Source organism: Pan troglodytes, chromosome 16 (assembly GCF_028858775.2).
Source record: "Pan troglodytes isolate AG18354 chromosome 16, NHGRI_mPanTro3-v2.0_pri, whole genome shotgun sequence".
Lineage (NCBI taxonomy): Eukaryota > Metazoa > Chordata > Mammalia > Primates > Hominidae > Pan > Pan troglodytes.
This window is the reverse complement of record NC_072414.2, coordinates 32,624,198-32,642,937: the sequence shown is the minus strand read 5'-3', so window position 1 is coordinate 32,642,937 and position 18,740 is coordinate 32,624,198. Positions and strand designations below refer to the sequence as shown.

General features: G+C 43.6%; 1 protein-coding gene across 7 annotated transcripts in view; it reads right to left on the bottom strand.

Annotated features, from left to right (window-relative positions):
* Positions 1-9,162: 9,162 nt before the first annotated feature.
* Positions 9,163-18,740, bottom strand: part of KNL1 (kinetochore scaffold 1) — a 70,437-nt gene continuing 60,859 nt past the window's right edge. For all 7 annotated transcript variants that reach the window (XR_010151608.1, XM_016927946.4, XM_016927947.4 and 4 more), the window contains 5 exons: positions 18,521-18,589; positions 16,355-16,464; positions 16,032-16,150; positions 14,035-14,157; positions 9,163-11,416 (listed from right to left, as the gene is read on the bottom strand). Coding sequence is in view for 6 of the 7 variants with exons in the window: in XM_016927946.4 (XP_016783435.1) it covers positions 11,302-11,416; positions 14,035-14,157; positions 16,032-16,150; positions 16,355-16,464; positions 18,521-18,589 (536 nt within the window). In the remaining variant the exon portion in view is untranslated. The remainder of the gene's footprint in view (positions 11,417-14,034; positions 14,158-16,031; positions 16,151-16,354; positions 16,465-18,520; positions 18,590-18,740) is intronic.

The window sequence follows — 18,740 nt, the reverse complement described above, 5'->3', positions numbered from 1 at the left end:
CGTTTCTACTAAAAATACAAAAAAAATTAGCCAGGCGTGGTGGGGGGCACCTGTAGTCCCAGCTACTCAGGAGGCTGAGGCAGGAGAATGGCGTGAACCCGGGAGACACAGTTTGCAGTGAGCCGAAATCTCACCACTGCACTCCAGCCTGGGCGACAGAGCGAGACCCCATCTAAAAAAAAGAAAAAGAAAAAGAAAAAAAGAGAGAAGAACCAGGTAAGTAAAATCAGAGATGAAAAAGGAGACATTACAACTGATACAGAAGAAATTCAAAGGATTGTTAGTGGCTTCTATGAACAACTATATGCCAATACATTGGAAAATCTGGAAGAAACAAATACATTCCTAGACACATACCACTTATCAAGATTGAACCATGAAGAAACTCAAAACCTGAACAAACCAATCACAAGTAATGAGATCAAAGCCATAATAAAAATTCTCCCAGCAAAGAAATGCCTGGGGCCCAATGGCTTCACTGCTGAGTTTTACCAAACATTTAAATAAGAATTAATACTAATCTTACTCAAACTATTCCAAAAAATAAAGCACGAGGGAATACTTCCAAACTCATCCTACTGCCAGGCACAGTGGCTCACGCCTATAATCCCAGCACTTTGGGAGGCTGAGGCAGGTGGATCACCTGAGGTCAAGAGTTCAAGACCAGCCTGGCCAACATGGGGAAACCCCATCTCTACTAAAAATACAAAAATTAGCCAGGTGTGGTGACACATGCCTGTAATCTCAGCTACTCAAGTCATCTACCCACCTCAGCTCCCCAAAGTGCTGGGATTACAAGTGTGAACCACTGTGCCCGGCCTAACACCTGGTGTTTTGATAACACCTTTTCTCTAAGATCTAGAACAAGGCAAGCATGCCCACTTTCAGCACTGTTATTCAACATAGTACTGGAAGTCCTAGCTATAGCAATCAGAAAAAAGAAAGAAATAAAGGGAACCCAAAATTGAAAAGGAAGAAGTCAAATTATTCTGTTTGCAGATGATAGGCTTTTATATTTAGAAAAACCTAAAGACTCCACCAAAAAACTCAAATTCAGTAAAGATAAACAAATTCAGTAAAGTTGCAGGATACAAAATCAACATACAAAAAGCATCAGCATTTCTTTCTCTTTTTTTGAGATGGAATCTCGCTCTGTCACCCAGGCTGGAGGGCAGTGGCGCGATCTCGGCTCACTGCAACCACCGCCTCCTGGGTTCAAGTGATTCTCCAGCCTCAGCCTCCTGAGTAGCTGGGATAACAGGCATGTGCCACCACACCCAAATAATTTTTGTATTTATTTATTTATTTTTGAGATGGAGTCTTGCTCTGTCACCCGGGCTGGAGTGCAGTCGTGCAATCTCAGCTCACTGCAACCTCTGCCTCCTGGGTTCAAGTGATTCTGCTGCCTCAGCCTCCTGAGTAGCTGGGACTACAGGCGTGTGCCACCATGCCTGGCTAATTCTTTTGTGTTTTTAATAGAGACAGGGTTTCACCATGTTGGTCAGGCTAGTCTCAAACTCCTGACCTCATGATCCGCCCACCTTGGCCTCCCAAAGTTCTGGGATTACAGGCATGAGCCATTGTGCCCAGCCAAGCAGCAACATTTCCATATGCCAACAATGAGCATCTGAAAAATAAATCAAGAAAGTAATCCCATTTACAATAGCTACAAATAAAATAAAATACCTAGGAATAAACTTAACCAAAGAAGTGAAAAATCTCTGCAATGAAAACTATAAAACACTGACATGGCCGGGCGTGGTGGCTCATGCCTGTAATCCCAGCACTTTGGGAGGCCGAGGCAGGTGGATCATGAGGTCAGGAGATCGAGACCATCCTGGCCAACATGGTGAAACCCCGTCTCTACTAAAAACACAAAAATCAGCTGGATGTGGTGGTGTGCACCTGTAGTCCCAGCTACTCAGGAGGCTGAGGCAGAAGAATGGCGTGAACCTGGGAGGCGGAGCTTGCAGTGAATGGAGATCATGCCACTGCACTCCAGCCTGGGCGATGGAGTGAGATTCCGTCTCAAAAAAAAAAAAAAAAAAAAAAAAACTGATACAAGAAATTTAAAAGGACACATAAAAAGGAAAGCTATTCCATGTTCATGGATTGGAAGAATAAATATTGTTAAGATGTCCATACCATCCAAAGCAATCTACAGATTCAATGCAATCACTATCAAAATGCCAATGACATTCTTCACAGAAATAGAAAAAACAAACTTAAAATGTATATGGAACCAGAAAAGATCCAGAATAACCAAAGCTATCCTGAATAAAAAGAACAAAACTGGAGGAATCACATTTTCTGACTTCAAATTATATTACAGAGCTATAATATTGAAAACAGCATGGTAGTGGCATAAAAATAGACACATAGACCAATGGAACAGAATAGAGAACTCAGAAATAAATCCATACATTTACAATGAACTCATTTTGACAAAGCTGCCAAGAACATATACTGGAAAAAGGACACTCTCTTCAATAAAAGGGGTGGGGAAAACTGTATATCCATATGTATGAGAATGAAACTAGACCCCTATCTCTCACCATATACAAAAATCAAATCAAAATGGATTAAAGATTTAAATCTAAGACCTCAAACTATGAAACTATTAAAACAGGTAACTAAAGCAAAAATGGACAAATGGGATCACATCAAATTAAAAAACTTCTGCACAGCAAAGGAAACAATCAACAAAGTGTCAAGAGACAACCCACGGAATGGGTGAAAATATTTGCAAACTATCCATCTGACAAGGGATTAATAACCAGAATATAGGCTGGGTGTGGTGGCTCATGCCTGTAATGCCAGCACATGGGGAGGCTGAGGCAGGTGGATCACTTGAGGTCAGGAGTTCAAGACCAGCCTGGCCAACATGATGAAACCCCATTTCTACAAAAAAAAAAAAAAAAGTAGCTGAGTGTGGTGGTGTGCACCTGTAATCCCAGCTACTTGGGAAGCTGAGGCAGGGAAATTGCTTGAGGCTGGGAGGTGGAGGTTGCAGTGAGCCAAGATCATGCCACTGCACTCCAGTCTGGCCAACAGAGCGAGAATCTGTCTCAAATAATAATAATAATAATAATAATAATAATAACCAGGCTGGGCACAGTGGCTCATGCCTGTAATCCCAGCACTTTGGGAGGCTGAGGCAGGTGGATCACAAGGTCAGGAGATCAAGACTATCCTGGCTGACACGGTGAAACCCTCTCTACTAAAAATACAAAAAAATAGCTAGGCGTGGTGGCATGCACCTGTAGTCCCAGCTACTTGGGAGGCTGAGGCAGGAGAATCACCTGAACTCAGGAGGTGGAGGTTGCAGTGAGCCGAGATTGCACCACTGCACTCCAGCCTGGGCAACAGAGCAAGACTCCATCTCAATAATAATAATAATAACCAGAATATATTAGGAGCTGAAACAACTCAATAGACAAGACATCTAATAATCCAATTAAAAATGGGCAAAAAATCTGAATAGGCATTTCTCAAAAGACATACAGATGGCAAACAGGCATATGAAAAAGTACTCAACATCATTGACCATCAGAGAAATGCAAATCAAAACTGCAATAAGAATCATATCACCTCAGTTAAAATGGCTTTTATCTAAAAGACAGGCATGAATGCTGGCAAGGATCTGGAGAAAAGGGAACCCTTGTACACTGTTGGTGGGAATGAAAGTTAGTATAACTACTATGTACAACACTTCGGAGGTTCCTTAAAAAACTAAAAATAGGCCGGGTGCAGTGGCTCACGCCTGTAATCCCAGCACTTTGGGAGGTCGAGTCAGGCGGATCACGAGGTCAAGAGATCGAGAACATCCTGGCCAACATGGTGAAACCGCATCTCTACCAAAAATACAAAAATTAGCTGGGCCTGGTGGTGCGCACCCATAGTCCCAGCTACTTGGGAGGCTGAAGCAGAAGAATCGCTTGAACATGGGAGGTAGAGGTTGCAGTCAGCCGAGATCACGTTACTGCATTCCAGCCTGGTGACAGAGTGAGACTCCATCTCAAAAAAAAAAAAAAAAAAAACCAGAAAACTAAAAATAGAGCTACCATATGATCAAGCAATCCTACAGCTAGGGGTATACCCAATAGAAAGAAAATCAGTGTATCAAAGAGATATCGGCACTTCCATGTTTATTGCAGCACTATTCACAATAGACAATATTTGGAAGGAACCTAAGTGCCCATCAACAGACGAATGGATAAAGAAAATGTGGTACATACACACAATGGAGTACTATTCGGCCAAAAGAAAGAATGAGATCCTGTCATTTGCAACAACATAGATGGAACTGGAGGTCATTACAGTAAATGAAATATGCCAGACACAGAAGGGCAAACTTTACATGTTCTCACTTATTTGTGGGAGCTAAAAATTTAAATAATTGAGGCCCGGAGCGGTAGCTCATGCCTGTAATCCCAGCACTTTAGGAGGCCGAGGCAGGTGGATCACGAGGACAAGAAATCGAGACCATCCTGGCCAACATGGTGAAACCCCATCTCTACTAAAAGTACAAAAAATTAGCTGGGTGTGGTGGCTGGTGCCTATAGTCCTAGCTACTTGGGAGGCTGAGACAGGAGAATTGCTTGCACCTGGGAGGTGGAGGTTGCAGTGAGCCAAGATCACGCCACTGCACTCCAGCCTGGCAACAGAGTGAGACTCCGTCTCAAAAAATTAAAAAATAATTAATTAAATAAAATTTAAATAATTGAACTCATGGAAAAAGACAATAGAATGGTGGTTACCAGTGACTGGGAGGGTAATGGGGATGGAGGCGAGTGTGGATGGTGAAGAAGCACAAAAATACAGTTAGATAGAATGAATAAAATCTAGTATATGATAGCATAAGGTGATTAAAAATTTTTTTAAATAATTATATGTGATACTAAGTTTAGCATAAAAACAGATTTTAGACAGAATCAGTTTATATATCATGAAATCTTTGTACTTAGCCATGGACAACAATATTTTCCATCTTAGTCCATTTTCTGTTGCTTGTAACAGAATACCTAAAACTCAAGTCATTTATAAAGAAACAAAAATGTATTTCTTACAGTTCTGGAGGCTGAGAAGTCCAAGTTTGATGAGACACATCTGATGAGGGCCTTCTTGCTGATAGGGACTCTGATGGGGTGCCTGTTGGCAGAGGGCACCACAGGTCGAGGGGGCTGAGAGTGTTAGCTCAAGTCTCTTTTCCTCTTTTTTTTTTTTTCTTTTTTGTGGGGGACAGGGTCTCACTCTCATCTAAGCTGGAGTGCAGCAGCATCATCTTGGCTCACTGCACCCTCTGCCTCCTGGGCTCAAGTGATATCCCCACTTTAGCCTCCCAAGAAGCTGGGACCACAGGTATGCACCACCATGCCCTGCTAATTTTTGTATTTTTTGTGCAGATGGGATTTTGCCATGTTGCCCAGGCTAGTTTCAAACTCCTGAGCTCAAGAGATCCCCCAACCCGTTCCTCGGCCTCCCACAATGGTGGGATTACAGGTGTGAACCACCGTACCTGGCTCTCTCATCCTTTTTTTTTCTTGAAATGGAGTCTTGCTCTTGTCATTCAGGCTGGAGTGCAGTGGTGTGTTCTCAGCTCACTGCAACCTCCACCTCCGGGGTTCAAGCGATTCTTTTCCCTCAGCCTCCTGAGTAGCTGGTACCGCAGGCAGGTGCCACCACATCCAGCTAATATTTGTATTTTTATTAGAGATGGGGTTTCACCATGTTGGTCAGGCTGGTCTCAAACTCCTGACCTCACGTGATCTGCCCACCTCAGCCTCCCAAAGTGCTGGGATTACAGGTGTGAGGCACTGCGCCTGGCCAGCCTCTCTTCCTCTTCTGAAACAGCCACCAGTCCCACTCCCATAGTAACACATTAATCCATTTCATGAGGGTACAGCCCTCATGACTGAATCACCTCTTAAAGGCCCCACATTTCAATATTGGCGGATTGGGGATTAAGTCTCAAGAGTTTTGGAGGGGACAAAACATTCAAATCATAGCAATTGCTTTCTCATAACATTGATTCCTGCAATAATGCTCTTCTGGTAATGTGAATGTCAGTTGTGTTTACAATAAAGTATATGGATAAATGTGTTAAGGTTTCATTAATAACAATTAATAAAATGCTGTGATGGTGTTTATGTTACACTAGATAAGAATTGCTATGTAGAAGTCTCTTGTGTTTGGTTAGTGCCAGTCTGAACACCTTACAGAGCTCCAGTAAAGTTTGACCCAGGAAAATATTTTAGACAGAATCTGCTTATGCATTGTGAAATCTGTGTATTTACCCATAGACAACTGTGGTGGCAAACCTCAGCGATCTCAGTTCACTGCAACCTCTGCCTCCCAAGTTCAATCAATTCTCCTGCCTCAGCCTCCTGAGCAACTGGGACGTAGGCGCGCACCACCACGCCCGGCTAATTTTTGTATTTTTAGTAGAGATGGGGTTTCACCATGTTGGTCAGGCTGGTCTCAAACGCCTGAACTCGTGATCCGCCCGCCTTGGCCTCCCAAAGTGCTGGGATTACAGGCGTGAGCCACTGCGCCCAGCCATTTCCTGGGGATTAAAATATCTTACATCATGATTTTTTCCCTGAATATTTCTGGTGAAATATTTTTAAAGGAGTGAAATGTATATTTTTGCCACTTGGGATTTATTCTGCCATTCAGTCTAAAAACCTTCTTCAGCTGTGAGTGTAATTATTCTCAGCTATAGGTCCTACCAGGCTCAGTCTGATTTGTTATTTACGTTCCTTTTTCTTTTTTTTTGGAGACGGAGTCTCACTCTGTCACCCAGGCTGGAGTGCAGTGGCACCATCTCAGCTCACTGCAACCTCCGCCTCCCAGGTTCAAGCAATTCTCCTGCCTCAGCCTCCCAAGTAGCTGGGATTACAGGCATGTGCCAACATGTCCAGCTAATTTTTGTATTTTTAGTAGAGATGGGGTTTCACCATGTTGGCCAGGCTGGTCTTGAACTCCCGACCTCAAGTGATGAAGCACAAAAATACAGTCATATAGAATGAATAAAATCTAGTATATGATAACATAAGGTGATTAAAAATTTTTAAAAATAATTATATGTGATACTAAGTTTAGCATAAAAACAGATTTTAGACAGAATCAGTTTATATATCATGAAATCTTTGTACCTTGGCCTCCCAAAGTGCTGCCTACCTCGGCCTCCCAGAGTGCTGGGATTACAGGCATGAGCCACCGTGCCCAGCCTTACTGTTGCTTTTCACAAACTTTAGAACTGAAGAAAATTTTAGGCCAGGTGTGGTGGCTCACACCTGTAATCCCAGCACTTTAGGAGGCCAGTGTAGGTGGATTACTTGAGCCCAGGAGTTTGAGACCATCTTGGGCAACATGTTGAAATCACATCTCCACAAAAATTAGCTGGGGGTGGTAGTGTGCATCTGTAGTCCCAGCTATTCGAGAGGCTGATATGGTAGGATCGCTTGAGCCCAGGGAGGTCAAGGCTGCAGTAAGCCATGATCGTGATACTGCACTCCAGCCTGAGTGACAGAGAGAGACCCTGTCTAAAAAAAAAGAAAGAAAAAATTTTAGAAGCAAACATATTAATGCTGGAATCAATCTCTTGCCCCACAAGTATTTTTTATTTGTGGAGCAATCACCTTCAAACTCTTGTTCTTCAAGTCTGATCTGGATCTTTGGGGCTCAGCTCTGTTATGAAGTCATGTTCTAAGAAACAGTAATAATCTCACTCTCTTATTGACCAAAAAAGACATATATATTTGAGACTGGGCACAATGACTCAGGCCTGTAATTCCAGCCCTTTGGGAGGCTGAGGCGAGAAGATCATTTGAGCTCAGGAGTTTGAGACCAGCCTGGGCAACATAGTGAGACTTGGCCTCTCAAACAAACAAACAAAAAAAGACATAAATATTAAAAAAAAAACAAAAACAAAAACAGATTAGGAGAAGAATGAGTGATAAACAACATTACTTAGAAACAAATATATGGGGCCAGGCATGGTGGCTCATGCCTGTAATCCCTGCACTTTGGGATACAGAGGCAGATGGATTACCTCAAAAAAAAAAAAAAAAAAAGAAAAGAAAAGAAATATATCATAAGTACTTGTTAAAAGAATGAAAATAGGCTGGGCACAGTGGCTCATGCCTGTAATCCCAGCACTCTGGGAGGCCGAGGTGGATGAATCACCTGAGGTCAGGAGTTTGAAACCAGCCTGGCCAACATGGTGAAACCCTGTCTCTACCAAAAATACACAAATTAGCTGGGTGTGGAGGTGCACGCCTGTAATCCTAGCTACTCAGGAGGCTGAGGCAAGAGAATCGCTTCAACCTGGGAGGCGAAGGTTTTGGTGAGCAGAGATAGGCCACTGCACTCCAGCCTGGGTGACACAGCAAGACTTCGTCTCAAAAAAAAAAAAGAATGAAAATAAATGAGCTAGGTACCTACCATCACAAGAAGTTAGAAAAAGAATAGCAAACTGGGTGCAGTGACCGACACCTATAATCCCAGCAATTCGGGAAGCTGAGATGGGACGATCTCTTGAGCCCAGGAGTCCGAGACCAGCCTGGGCAACATAGTGAGACCACATCTCAAAGACAAGAAAATTTTTTATTTTTTAATTTTTAGATGGGGGTTTCGCTCTTGTTGCCCAGGCTGGAGTGCAATGGTGCGATCTCGGCTCCCTGCAACCTCTGTCTCCCGGGTTGAAGCAATTCTCCTGCATCAGCCTCCCAAGTAGCTGGGATTACAGGCATGTGCCACCATGACTGGCTAATTTTGTATTTTTAGTAGAGACACGGTTTCTCCATGTTGGTCAGGTTGGTCTCAAACTTTCGACCTCAGGTGATCTGCCCACTTCAGCCTCCCGAAGGGTTGGCATTACAGGCATGAGCCACCATGCCCAGCCAAGAAAAAAAAATTTTTTAGAGATTAGGGTCTTGCTATGTTGTGTAGGCTGGATTTGAATTCTTGGCCTCAAGCAACCTGCTTGAACTCAGCCTCCCAAACTGCTGGTGTAACAGGTGTGACCCAATGCACTTGGCCTAATCTCAGTTTTGAATAGGTAGGTGTCTCCAGAGGAAGGTTTCTTTGGTATATCTTCAAAGGTCTATTGGATAAATGCTAAAATATTCTTTATAAAGAAACACTACTCACAAAAGATTTCAAGTAATAAACTTATTTTAATAGTGCAAAATGTAATCTGCTTTCCAACCAATGAAAGAAAAACTTTCAAAAAATTTATGAAACTAGTCAATACCTTGAACAAAGAAAAACACAAATAACTAAGTAAATATTACAATTGTGTACTCCAAACCCAAAAAAGCAGAGACCGTCATTACAAGCCAAATCTTTTTTAGAGTTGGTTGTTGCAGGTTACTAAAATGCGTAAAACAAAATCTCTACTTTTCAGACTTACAGAAAAGAAATAACTCCAATAAGAAAGCTAACTTAAGTTTCATGGGAAACAGATCATATTGATGACTTTAAAATGTTTTTCAAGGAGTTTACGGAACAGAACATCTATATCTTGATTTTTATGGCAAATGAGGTTTGTCTTGACTTTTGAAGCTTATGTGTCTTTTGACGTATAGCTCAGAAGTAAAAACCAATAACATTCAGGGGATCCACAGGACTTTAACCTGATCCGAAAACATAGAGCAAAATTTTGAGACAAATTAGCTTAAAAATGCAAATGTATTTTGGTTTATAATTAAATATAAAACAAAAATGATCACAATTAGGATTTGAATGAAGTTTGAGTAAATTTTTTTGTCTACTTCATACATAATATTGGTCATTTAATAATATGTATGACAAGGGTATGGCATCAGAAAACAATACTTACAGCAAGTCTATTATTACTGCTAGAAATTGGTGAAACTAGTGTTTTGGATGTGACATTGTTTGATGTGTCACTATTTAATAAAAGAAAATAGAAAATTTTGCTGTAAAACATTCTTCAGAAAATTGGGAACTGCCTAGACAGATGAGTATCTATATACCTCAATGAATTTCTATATACATCTCCTTACTACATCACAAACACAAAAACAACATTAATATATTTACATATATGTACTAGACAAAAATGAATTAACTTTCCCTAGAAAAACTATACTTATTAAGAAAACATTGCTGGGTGTGGTGGCTCACACCTGTAATCCCAGCACTTTGAGAAGCCGAGGCAGGCGGATCACGAGGTCAGGAGATTGAGACCATCCTGGCTAACATCGTGAAACCCCATTTCTACTAAAAAGACAAAAAATTAGCCCGGCAAGGTGGTGGGCACCTGTAGTCCCAGCTACTCGGGAGGCTGAGGCAGGAGAATGGCGTGAACCCAGGAGGCGGAGCTTGCAGTGAGCTGAGATCATGCCACTGCACTCCAGCCTGGGTGACAGAGCAAGACTCCGTCTCAAAAAAAAAGAAAAAGAAAACATAATAGACACCATAGAATAAAAAGCATGGCCCTCAAAAAAAGATGGCAACCATTTCAATAGCTGAGTGCTATTGCTTTCTTTTTGTTTTTTTGAGACAGGGTCTTGCTCTGTTGCCTAGGCTGGAGTGCAGTGGAATGGTCTCGGCTTACTGCAACCTCTGCCTCCTGGGCTCAAGTGATCCTCCTGCCTTAAGCTCCTAAGTAGCTGGGACCACAGGCGCAAGCCACCATGACTGGCTAACTTTCGTATTTTTTGTAGAGGTGGGGTTTTGCCATGTTGCCCAGGCTGGTCTTGAATTCCTGGACTCAGGCTATTCACCCACTTTGGCCTCCCGAACTGCTGGTATTACAGGTGTGAGCCACCGCACCCAGCCCTACTTTCTCTTAATAGCATTTTAGTAACGGAGAAAAAGGATAATAGTTTGTAGACAGATACATTTCTACTCCAGAAATATCTGCTAGGCAGAAGCCAGGCAACCTAAAAAATCATAGCTCTATCTAGTTATGGGAAAATGGCTAATATTCTTGTCAGTGATAACACTTCTTATACTTAAGTTAATCCTTAGGGCTTGTACTAAAGCAGAAAGCACTAGTTTAGTTAGGAGACATTTTTCCTAAGTGTCCTATTACTTAAACCTTTGGTACAAAGATGAGTAAGTTGATAGTAGGCTATGAGGCCTACCATCCAGACTTCATCACCATCATTCTGCAGAGATCTAAAAAACATACAGATTAACTATAACATCATCAGAAGGAATTTTACTCAGCTTGTAATGACCTAAAAACAAAGGCTGAAGAGCAATGGGACCCTGAAATAATATCAAGTACATTCTGCTTGGTTGTTCCAATGGTGGTCCAAGGGTCTAGTGGTAGAAATGGCGGTCCTGAAACAGATCTTGGTAAATTTGCTTGACTACATTCTTCAGGTAGTTGTTCTCCAGTGGCACTTTAGATAGAATGGTAGCAATATCATCTTGGCTGGAAAGAACAAAGGTTAATCAATTTTCTTTTTTGCGACGGAGTCTCGCTCTGTCGCCCAGGCTGGAGTGCAGTGGCGCAATCTGCTCACTGCAAGCTCCACCTCCCGGGTTCATGCCATTCTCCTGCCTCAGCCTCCCGAGTAGCTGGGACTACAGGCGCCTGCCACCACTCCCGGCTAATTTTTGTATTTTTAGTAGAGATGGGGTTTCACCGTGTTAGTCAGGATGGTCTCGATCTCCTGGCCTTGTGATCCACCCACCTCGGCCTCCCAAAGTGCTGGGATTACAGGCGTGAGCCACTGCGCCCAGCCAGGTTAATCAATTTTTTAAAAACTCTTACACTTGTCTCTAATTCAGTGGAATTTATGTTCTTGGTCTCTCAGTTTCCTAGGAAGCACAAATGAGCATTTCTGGAAATAACCAGATATCTAGTTTGAAATGGGATTCCAAAACAGGGCCTAAGAACCAATTCTATATGTAATTGTGAAGTATCTTAACCTAGCTACTTTCGTTGGTCATAAAAAATCTTAGTCTTGGTGTTTGCTGACAAATATAAGGTGAGCAAATTTTTCCCCACCCCCAGAGTCTTGCTCTGTTGCCCAGGTTGGAGTGCAGTTAGTGGTACAATCTAAGCTCACGGCAACCTCTTTCTCCTGGGTGCAAGCAATTCTCCTACCTCAGCCTCCCGAGTAGCTGGGATTACAGGCACCTGCCACCACGCCTGGCTGTTTTTTGTATTTTTAGTAGAGATGGGGTTTCATCATGTTGGCCAGGATGGTCTTGAACTCCTGACCTCATGATCCGCCCACCTCGGCCTCCAAAAGTGCTGGGATTACAGGCATGAGCCACCACGCCCAGTCAAAAACAAAGAGTTTTGTCATGTTGGCCAGGCTGGTGTCAAACTCCTGGCCTCAAGTGATCTGCCCACCTTGGCCTCCCAAAGTGCTGGGATTACAGGCATGAGCCACCATGCCGGCCTAGGTGAGCACATTTTTAACTCTGTTATCTTCCAATCTGTCAGCAGTGCATCTAAAAAGTCACAAAATACGTCACAGTCTAGGAGGAATGAAACATTTTTAGGGCTGGTTCCACAGACTCTGTTTTGTTTTGAGAGAGCCTGGTTCTGTCACCCAGGCTGGAGGCCAGTGGCATGATCCTGGCTCACCACAATCTCCACCTCCCAGGCTCAAGCAATCCTCCCACCTCAGCCTCAAGATTAGCTGGGACTACTCACCACCACACCCAGCTAATTTATGTATGTTTAGTAGAGGTGGGGATTCGCCATGTTGGCCAGGCTGTTCTCATACTCCCGAGCTCAAGTGATCCGCCCACCTCAGCCTCCCAAAGTGCTGGGCTTAAAGGCGTGAGCCATCGTATCCTGACCTAACTTTTTTTTTTTTTTTTTTTTTTTTGAGACGGAGTTTCGCTTTGTCTCCCAGTCTGGAGTGCAGTGGTGCGATCTCGGCTCACTGCAACCTCCACCTCCTGGGTTCAAGCAATTCTCTGCCTCAGCCTCCCCATTAGCTGGGATTACAGGCGCCCATCGCCACGCCTGGCTAATTTTTTGTATTTTTAGTAGAGGCGGGGTTTCACCAACTTGGCCAGGCTGGTCTTGAACTCCTGACCTCGTGATCCACCTGCCTCAGCCTCCCAAAGTGCTGGGATTACAGGTGTGAGCAACTGTGCCCGGCCGACTCTGTTTTTAAGGCCATAAAAGTTGTTTACATATCATCTGTACTACGCTAATGGTGAGTTTTTTCCTTCTTGATTCATGTTTTAGGTTGGAGTATTCAAAAAGTGAAGCAGGTACAAAAGAATAGACCAGTGGTCTCCAGCATCCACTGGAGATAGCAATGAAGGTCAATGACTTTAAGAAAAAATTCTTCGCCTGTAATCCCCAGCACTTTGGAAGGCTGAGGTGGGCAGATCACGAGGTCAAGAGATAAAGACCACCCAGGCCAACATGGTGAAACCCCATCTCTACTAAAAATGCAAAAATTAGCTAGGTGTGGTGGCGCTTGCCTTTAAGTCCCAGTTACTCGGGAGGCTGACGCTGGAGAATCACTTGAACCCAGGAGGCAGAGGTTGCAGTGAGCCGAGATCGTGCCACTGCACTCCAGCCTGGTGACAGAGTGAGACTCCATCTCAAACACACACACACACACACATAAATTCTTCAAAATGAACTCAAGAGAACTGACGTTTAGCTCTCACTATGGTCCACTAATTTGCTGACCACTTTGAGGAATCTTTCAAACAAAATGAACATTAAAAAGTAGTTCTTGCCGGGCGCAGTGGCTCAAGCCTGTAATTCCAGCACTTTGGGAGGCCGAGGTGGGCGGACCACGAGGTCAGGAGATCGAGACCATGGTGAAACCCCGTCTCTACTAAAAATACAAAAAATTAGCTGGGTGTGGTGGCAGGCGCCTGTAGTCCCAGCTACTCGGGAGGCTGAGGCAGGAGAATGGCGTGAACCCGGGAGGCAGAGGTTGCAGTGAGCTGAGATTGCGCCACTACACTCCAGCCTGGGCAACAGAGCCAGACTCCATCTCAAAAAAAAAAAAAAAAAAAAAAAAAAAGTAGCCCAGAGTCTTACCCTGTTGGCCCTTTACTCACCTAGTGTTCCCAACATGATTCTGAATGGTGGAAGGTAATGGTACAGATGGATAATAGGCTGAGAGAAACAAAGTTATTTCAAACTTTGCAAATGCTGCAGAGCTAGAGAATAAAAGTCTCAATCTGTAAAAGACAAGATCCACAATTAAAAATGCAACACAATAATAGCATGAAACACAATTTCTTTTTTTTTTTTTGAGACGGAGTCTTGCTCTGTCGCCCAGGCTGGAGTGCAGTGCACAATTTTGGTTCACTGCAACCTCCACCTCCCAAGTTCTATCGATTCTCCCAAGTAGCTGGGATTACAGGCACCTGCCACCACATCCAGCTAAGTTTTGTATTTTTAGTAGAGACAGGGTTTCGCCAATGTGGCCTCAAACTCCTGACCTTAGGTGATCCGCCTGCCTCACCACCCAAAGTGTTGGGATTACAGGAGTGAGCCACTGTCCCAGCACAATTTCATTTTATTTTTACGCTGGCATGTCCAAGTTAGGCATACATTATTTCTTTTCTTTTTCTTTCTTTTTTTTTTTTTGAGATGGAGTCTCGCTCTGTCACCCAGGCTGGAGTGCAGTGGCGTAATCTCGGCTCACTGCAACCTCCACCTTCCAGGTTCAAGCAATTCTCCTGCCTCAGCCTCCTGATTAGCTGGGACTACAGGTGTGTGCCACCACGCCCAGCTAATTTTTGTATTTTCAGTAGAGATGGGGTTTCACCTTGTTGGCCACATTGATCTTGAACTCCTGACCTCAAGTGATCCACCTGCCTCACTTCCCAAAGTGTTGGGATTACAGGCTCATGTGAGCCACCGTCCCAGCCCAATTTCATTTTCTTTTCACACTGGCATGTCCAACTTAGGTATATATTATTTCTTTTTTCTTTCTTTCTTTTTTTTTTTTTTTTTTTGAGACAGAGTCTCTCTTTTTTTTTTTTTTTTTTTTTTGAGATGGAGTCTCACTCTGTCACCCAGGCTGAGTGCAGTGGTGTGATCTCGGCTCACTGCAACCTCCGCCCTCCAAGTTCAAGCGATTCTCCTGCCTCAGCCTCCCAAGCAGCTGGGATTACAGGCACCTGCCACCGCGCCCGGCTAATTTTTTGTATTTTTAGTAGAGACAGGGTTTCACCATCTTGCCCAGGCTGGTCTTGAACTCCTGACCTCGTGATCCACCCGCCTCGGCCTCCCAAAGTGCTGGGATTACAGGTGTGAGGATATGGAGTCTCTTTGTGCCCAGGCTGGAGGGCAGTGGCAAAATCTCAGCTCACTGCAACCTCCGCCTCCTGGGTTCAAGTGATTCTCCTACCTCAGCCTCCTGAGTAGCTGGGACTACAGGCGCCCACCACCATGCCTGGCTAATTTTTGTATTTTTAGTAGAGACGGGGTTTCACCATATTGGCCAGGCTGGTCTTGAAGTCCTGACCTTGTGATTCGCCCACCTCGGCCTCCCAAAGTGCTGGGATTACAGGAGTGAGCCACTGCGCCCAAGTTGTTGACCAACCTGACCAAGTACTTACTGTATATATATATTCATTTAATAAACTGCTGACCAAGTACTTACTGTTGGGTTGAACTGTATTTCCCAAAATTCATATGTTGAATTCCAAACCCCCAATACCTCAGAAAGTGACCTTATTTGGAAATCTGGTCACTACACAAGTAATATGTTAAGATGAAGTCCTACTAGAGTAAGGTGGGCCCCTAATCCACTATGACTAGTGTCCTTATAAAAAGGGGAAATGTGGATGCAGACATGCACAATGAAAGACATCATGTGAACATGAAGGGAGAGATCAAGGTTATGCATTTACAAGCCAAGGAATGCCAAAGATTGCCAGCAAACCACCAGATACTGGGAGAAGGCATGGACAGATTCTAACAGCCCTCAGAAAGAACAACACCCGTTTACACCTTAATCTCAGACCTCCAGCCTCCAGAACCTGTTAAGGTACCCAATTTGTAGTACTCTGTCATGGCAGTCCTTGGGAACTAATACACTTACTCATTATTATTAATATCTATGTTCATTAGGTTATAATTTGGTCCCCATCTCTTTAAATACTCAATCTCCTCTCCAAGGAGTCTGCAATGGTGCACTACCAGTGAGAATTCTTCAAGCATCTAGAAAAAGTGGGAAAAAAAAATCCAATGAAATTATGAAAACATTTCAATGCTTAGTGGCTCACTTACAAAGAACTCAAAAAAGTTAAACAATTGAATACATTTATCATTTCAGGATCCACTATTATTTATGTAAAGTTTCAGTTCTGCTTTTTTTGGAAAGATATCACAAATTTTCCTTTAAATACTTCAATCGGGCTTTACCTTGGGTAACTGATGCTGGGTTGTACATGTCTTCTTCCAGGATTCCTTTTCTTCAATGTACTGGAAAATAAGCTTATGAACTAAAAGGGAGGAGGGAGGAGCTTGATCCTCTGGGGAAGGAAAAAAAAAAGCAAAAGCAGGTTATTACTTATGATTCATATATTTTATATAAGTGAAAAATACTATATTATATAAGCTAGAAATATTCTCAAACTACCAGGTACATAAGTATTCTCTCCATTTTTTCTTTTTCTTTTTTTTCTGGAGTCTCCTGTCTCCCTCTGTCACCCAGGCTGGAATACCATGGCGTGATCTTGGCTCACTGCACCTCTGCCTTCCCAGTTCAAGCAATTCTTCTGCCTCAGCCTCCTGAGTAGCTGGGATTACAGGCGTCTGCCACCATACCCGGCTACTTTTTGTATTTTTAGTAGAGAGGGGGCTTCACCATTTTGGACAGACTGGTCTTGAACTCCTGATGTCAGGTAATCCACCCGCCTTGGCCTCTCAAAGTGCTGGGATTACAGGCATGAGCCACCATGCCCAGATGTATTCTCTCCATTTTTATTTTCAAACATGATTATAACATGTATGGTGAAGATAGGACATTTCTACAAAAACTCAAGACTTTATCACATATAGAAACAGTACTTGAGTAAGAGTGTGGGTTTACATGTAACACAGACCTGAGTTTAAATCCTGGATTTCATTTCTTTTTTTGAGACGGAGTGTCACTCTATTGCCCAGGCTGGAGTGCAGTGGCATGATCTCAGCTCACTGCAACCTCCGCCTCCCGGATTCAGGCAATTCTCCTGCCTCAGCCTCCCGAGTAGCTGGGACTACAGGCACACACCACAATGCCCGGCTAATTTCTTCGTATTTTTAGTAGAGACAGGGTTTCACTATGTTGGCCAGGCTGGTCTTGAACTCCTGACCTCCAGTGATCCGCCCGCCTTGGTCTCCCAAAGTGCTGGGATTACAGGTGTGAGCCACGGCACCCAGCAATCCTGGCTTTCTTTAATACCTAAGTGATCCTAGACACAACACTTAAGTTTTTTGATCTGTAGTTTCCTAATTTGTAAAATGGGGAACAAATTGCATGGACTTCATAGTGTTAATTTAAGTAATACACAAGCCTGATACAGACTAAGTGCTCATAACAGTAATTTTTAAATTATGAAAATAGCTACTATTAATCATTGCTCAAGACCCAGTAATAATTTTTTTTTTTTTTTGAGACAGAGTCTCGTTCTGTCGCCCAGGCTGGAATGCAGTGGCGCGATCTCAGCTCACTGCAAGCTCCGCCTCCCGGGTTTACGCCATTCTCCTGCCTCAGCCTCCCAAGTAGCTGGGACTATAGGCGCCAGCCACCATGCCCGGCTAATTTTTTTGTATTTTTTAGTAGAGACGGGGTTTCACCATGTTAGCCAGGATAGTCTCGATCTCCTGACCTTGTAATCCGTCCGCCTAGGCCTCCCAGAGTGCTGGGATTACATGCGTGAGCCACCATGCCCGGCCTGTAATAATTTTTTTTAAATCTTTTTTTTTTTTTTTTTGAGATGGAGCCTTGCTCTGTCACCCAGCTTGAAGTGCAGTGGCGCAATCTCGGCTCACTGCAACCTCCGTCTCCCGGGTTCAAGCAATTCTCCTGCCTCAGACTCCTGAGTAGCTGGGATTACAGGCACCCATCACCGCGCCCAACTAATTTTTGTATTTTTAGTAGAGATGCGTTTCATCATGTTGGCCAGGCTGGTCTCGAACCTCTGACCTTGTGATCTGCCTTCCTCGGCCTCCCAAAGTGCTGGGATTACAGGCATGAGCCACCGTGCCCAGCCTTATTTTTTATTTTTGAGACAAGGTCTCACTCTGTTGCCAGGCTGGACTGCAGTGGCATAATCTTGGCTCACCACAACCTCCACCTCCCAGGTTCAAGTGATTCTCCTGCCTCAGCCTCCTGAGTAGCTAGGGCTACAGGAGGGCGCCATCACACCCGGCTAGTTTTTGTATTTTTAGCAGAGACGGGGTTTCACCATGTTAGTCAGGCTGGTCTCAAACTCCTGACCCCTGGTGATCCACCCGCCTCAGCCTCCCAAAGTGCTGGGATTAAAGGCATGAGCCATAGTGCCCAGCCCCAACAAATTTTTAGAGGCTTAAATGTTTTCTACTTACCATCTAACAGAGATTGAAAATTGACATCAACAATCTTCCTATAACGCTTGTCCAGGAAAGGGAAACCAACTAGAAAGAACCAGAATAATGATTTTTAAAAAATTTTTTAGACAGAGAGTCTCACTTTGTCTCCCAGGCTGGAGTGCAATGGCGCAGTCTTGGCCCACTGCAAGCTCAGCCTCCCAGGTTCAAGCGATTCTCCTGCCTCAGCCTCCTGAGT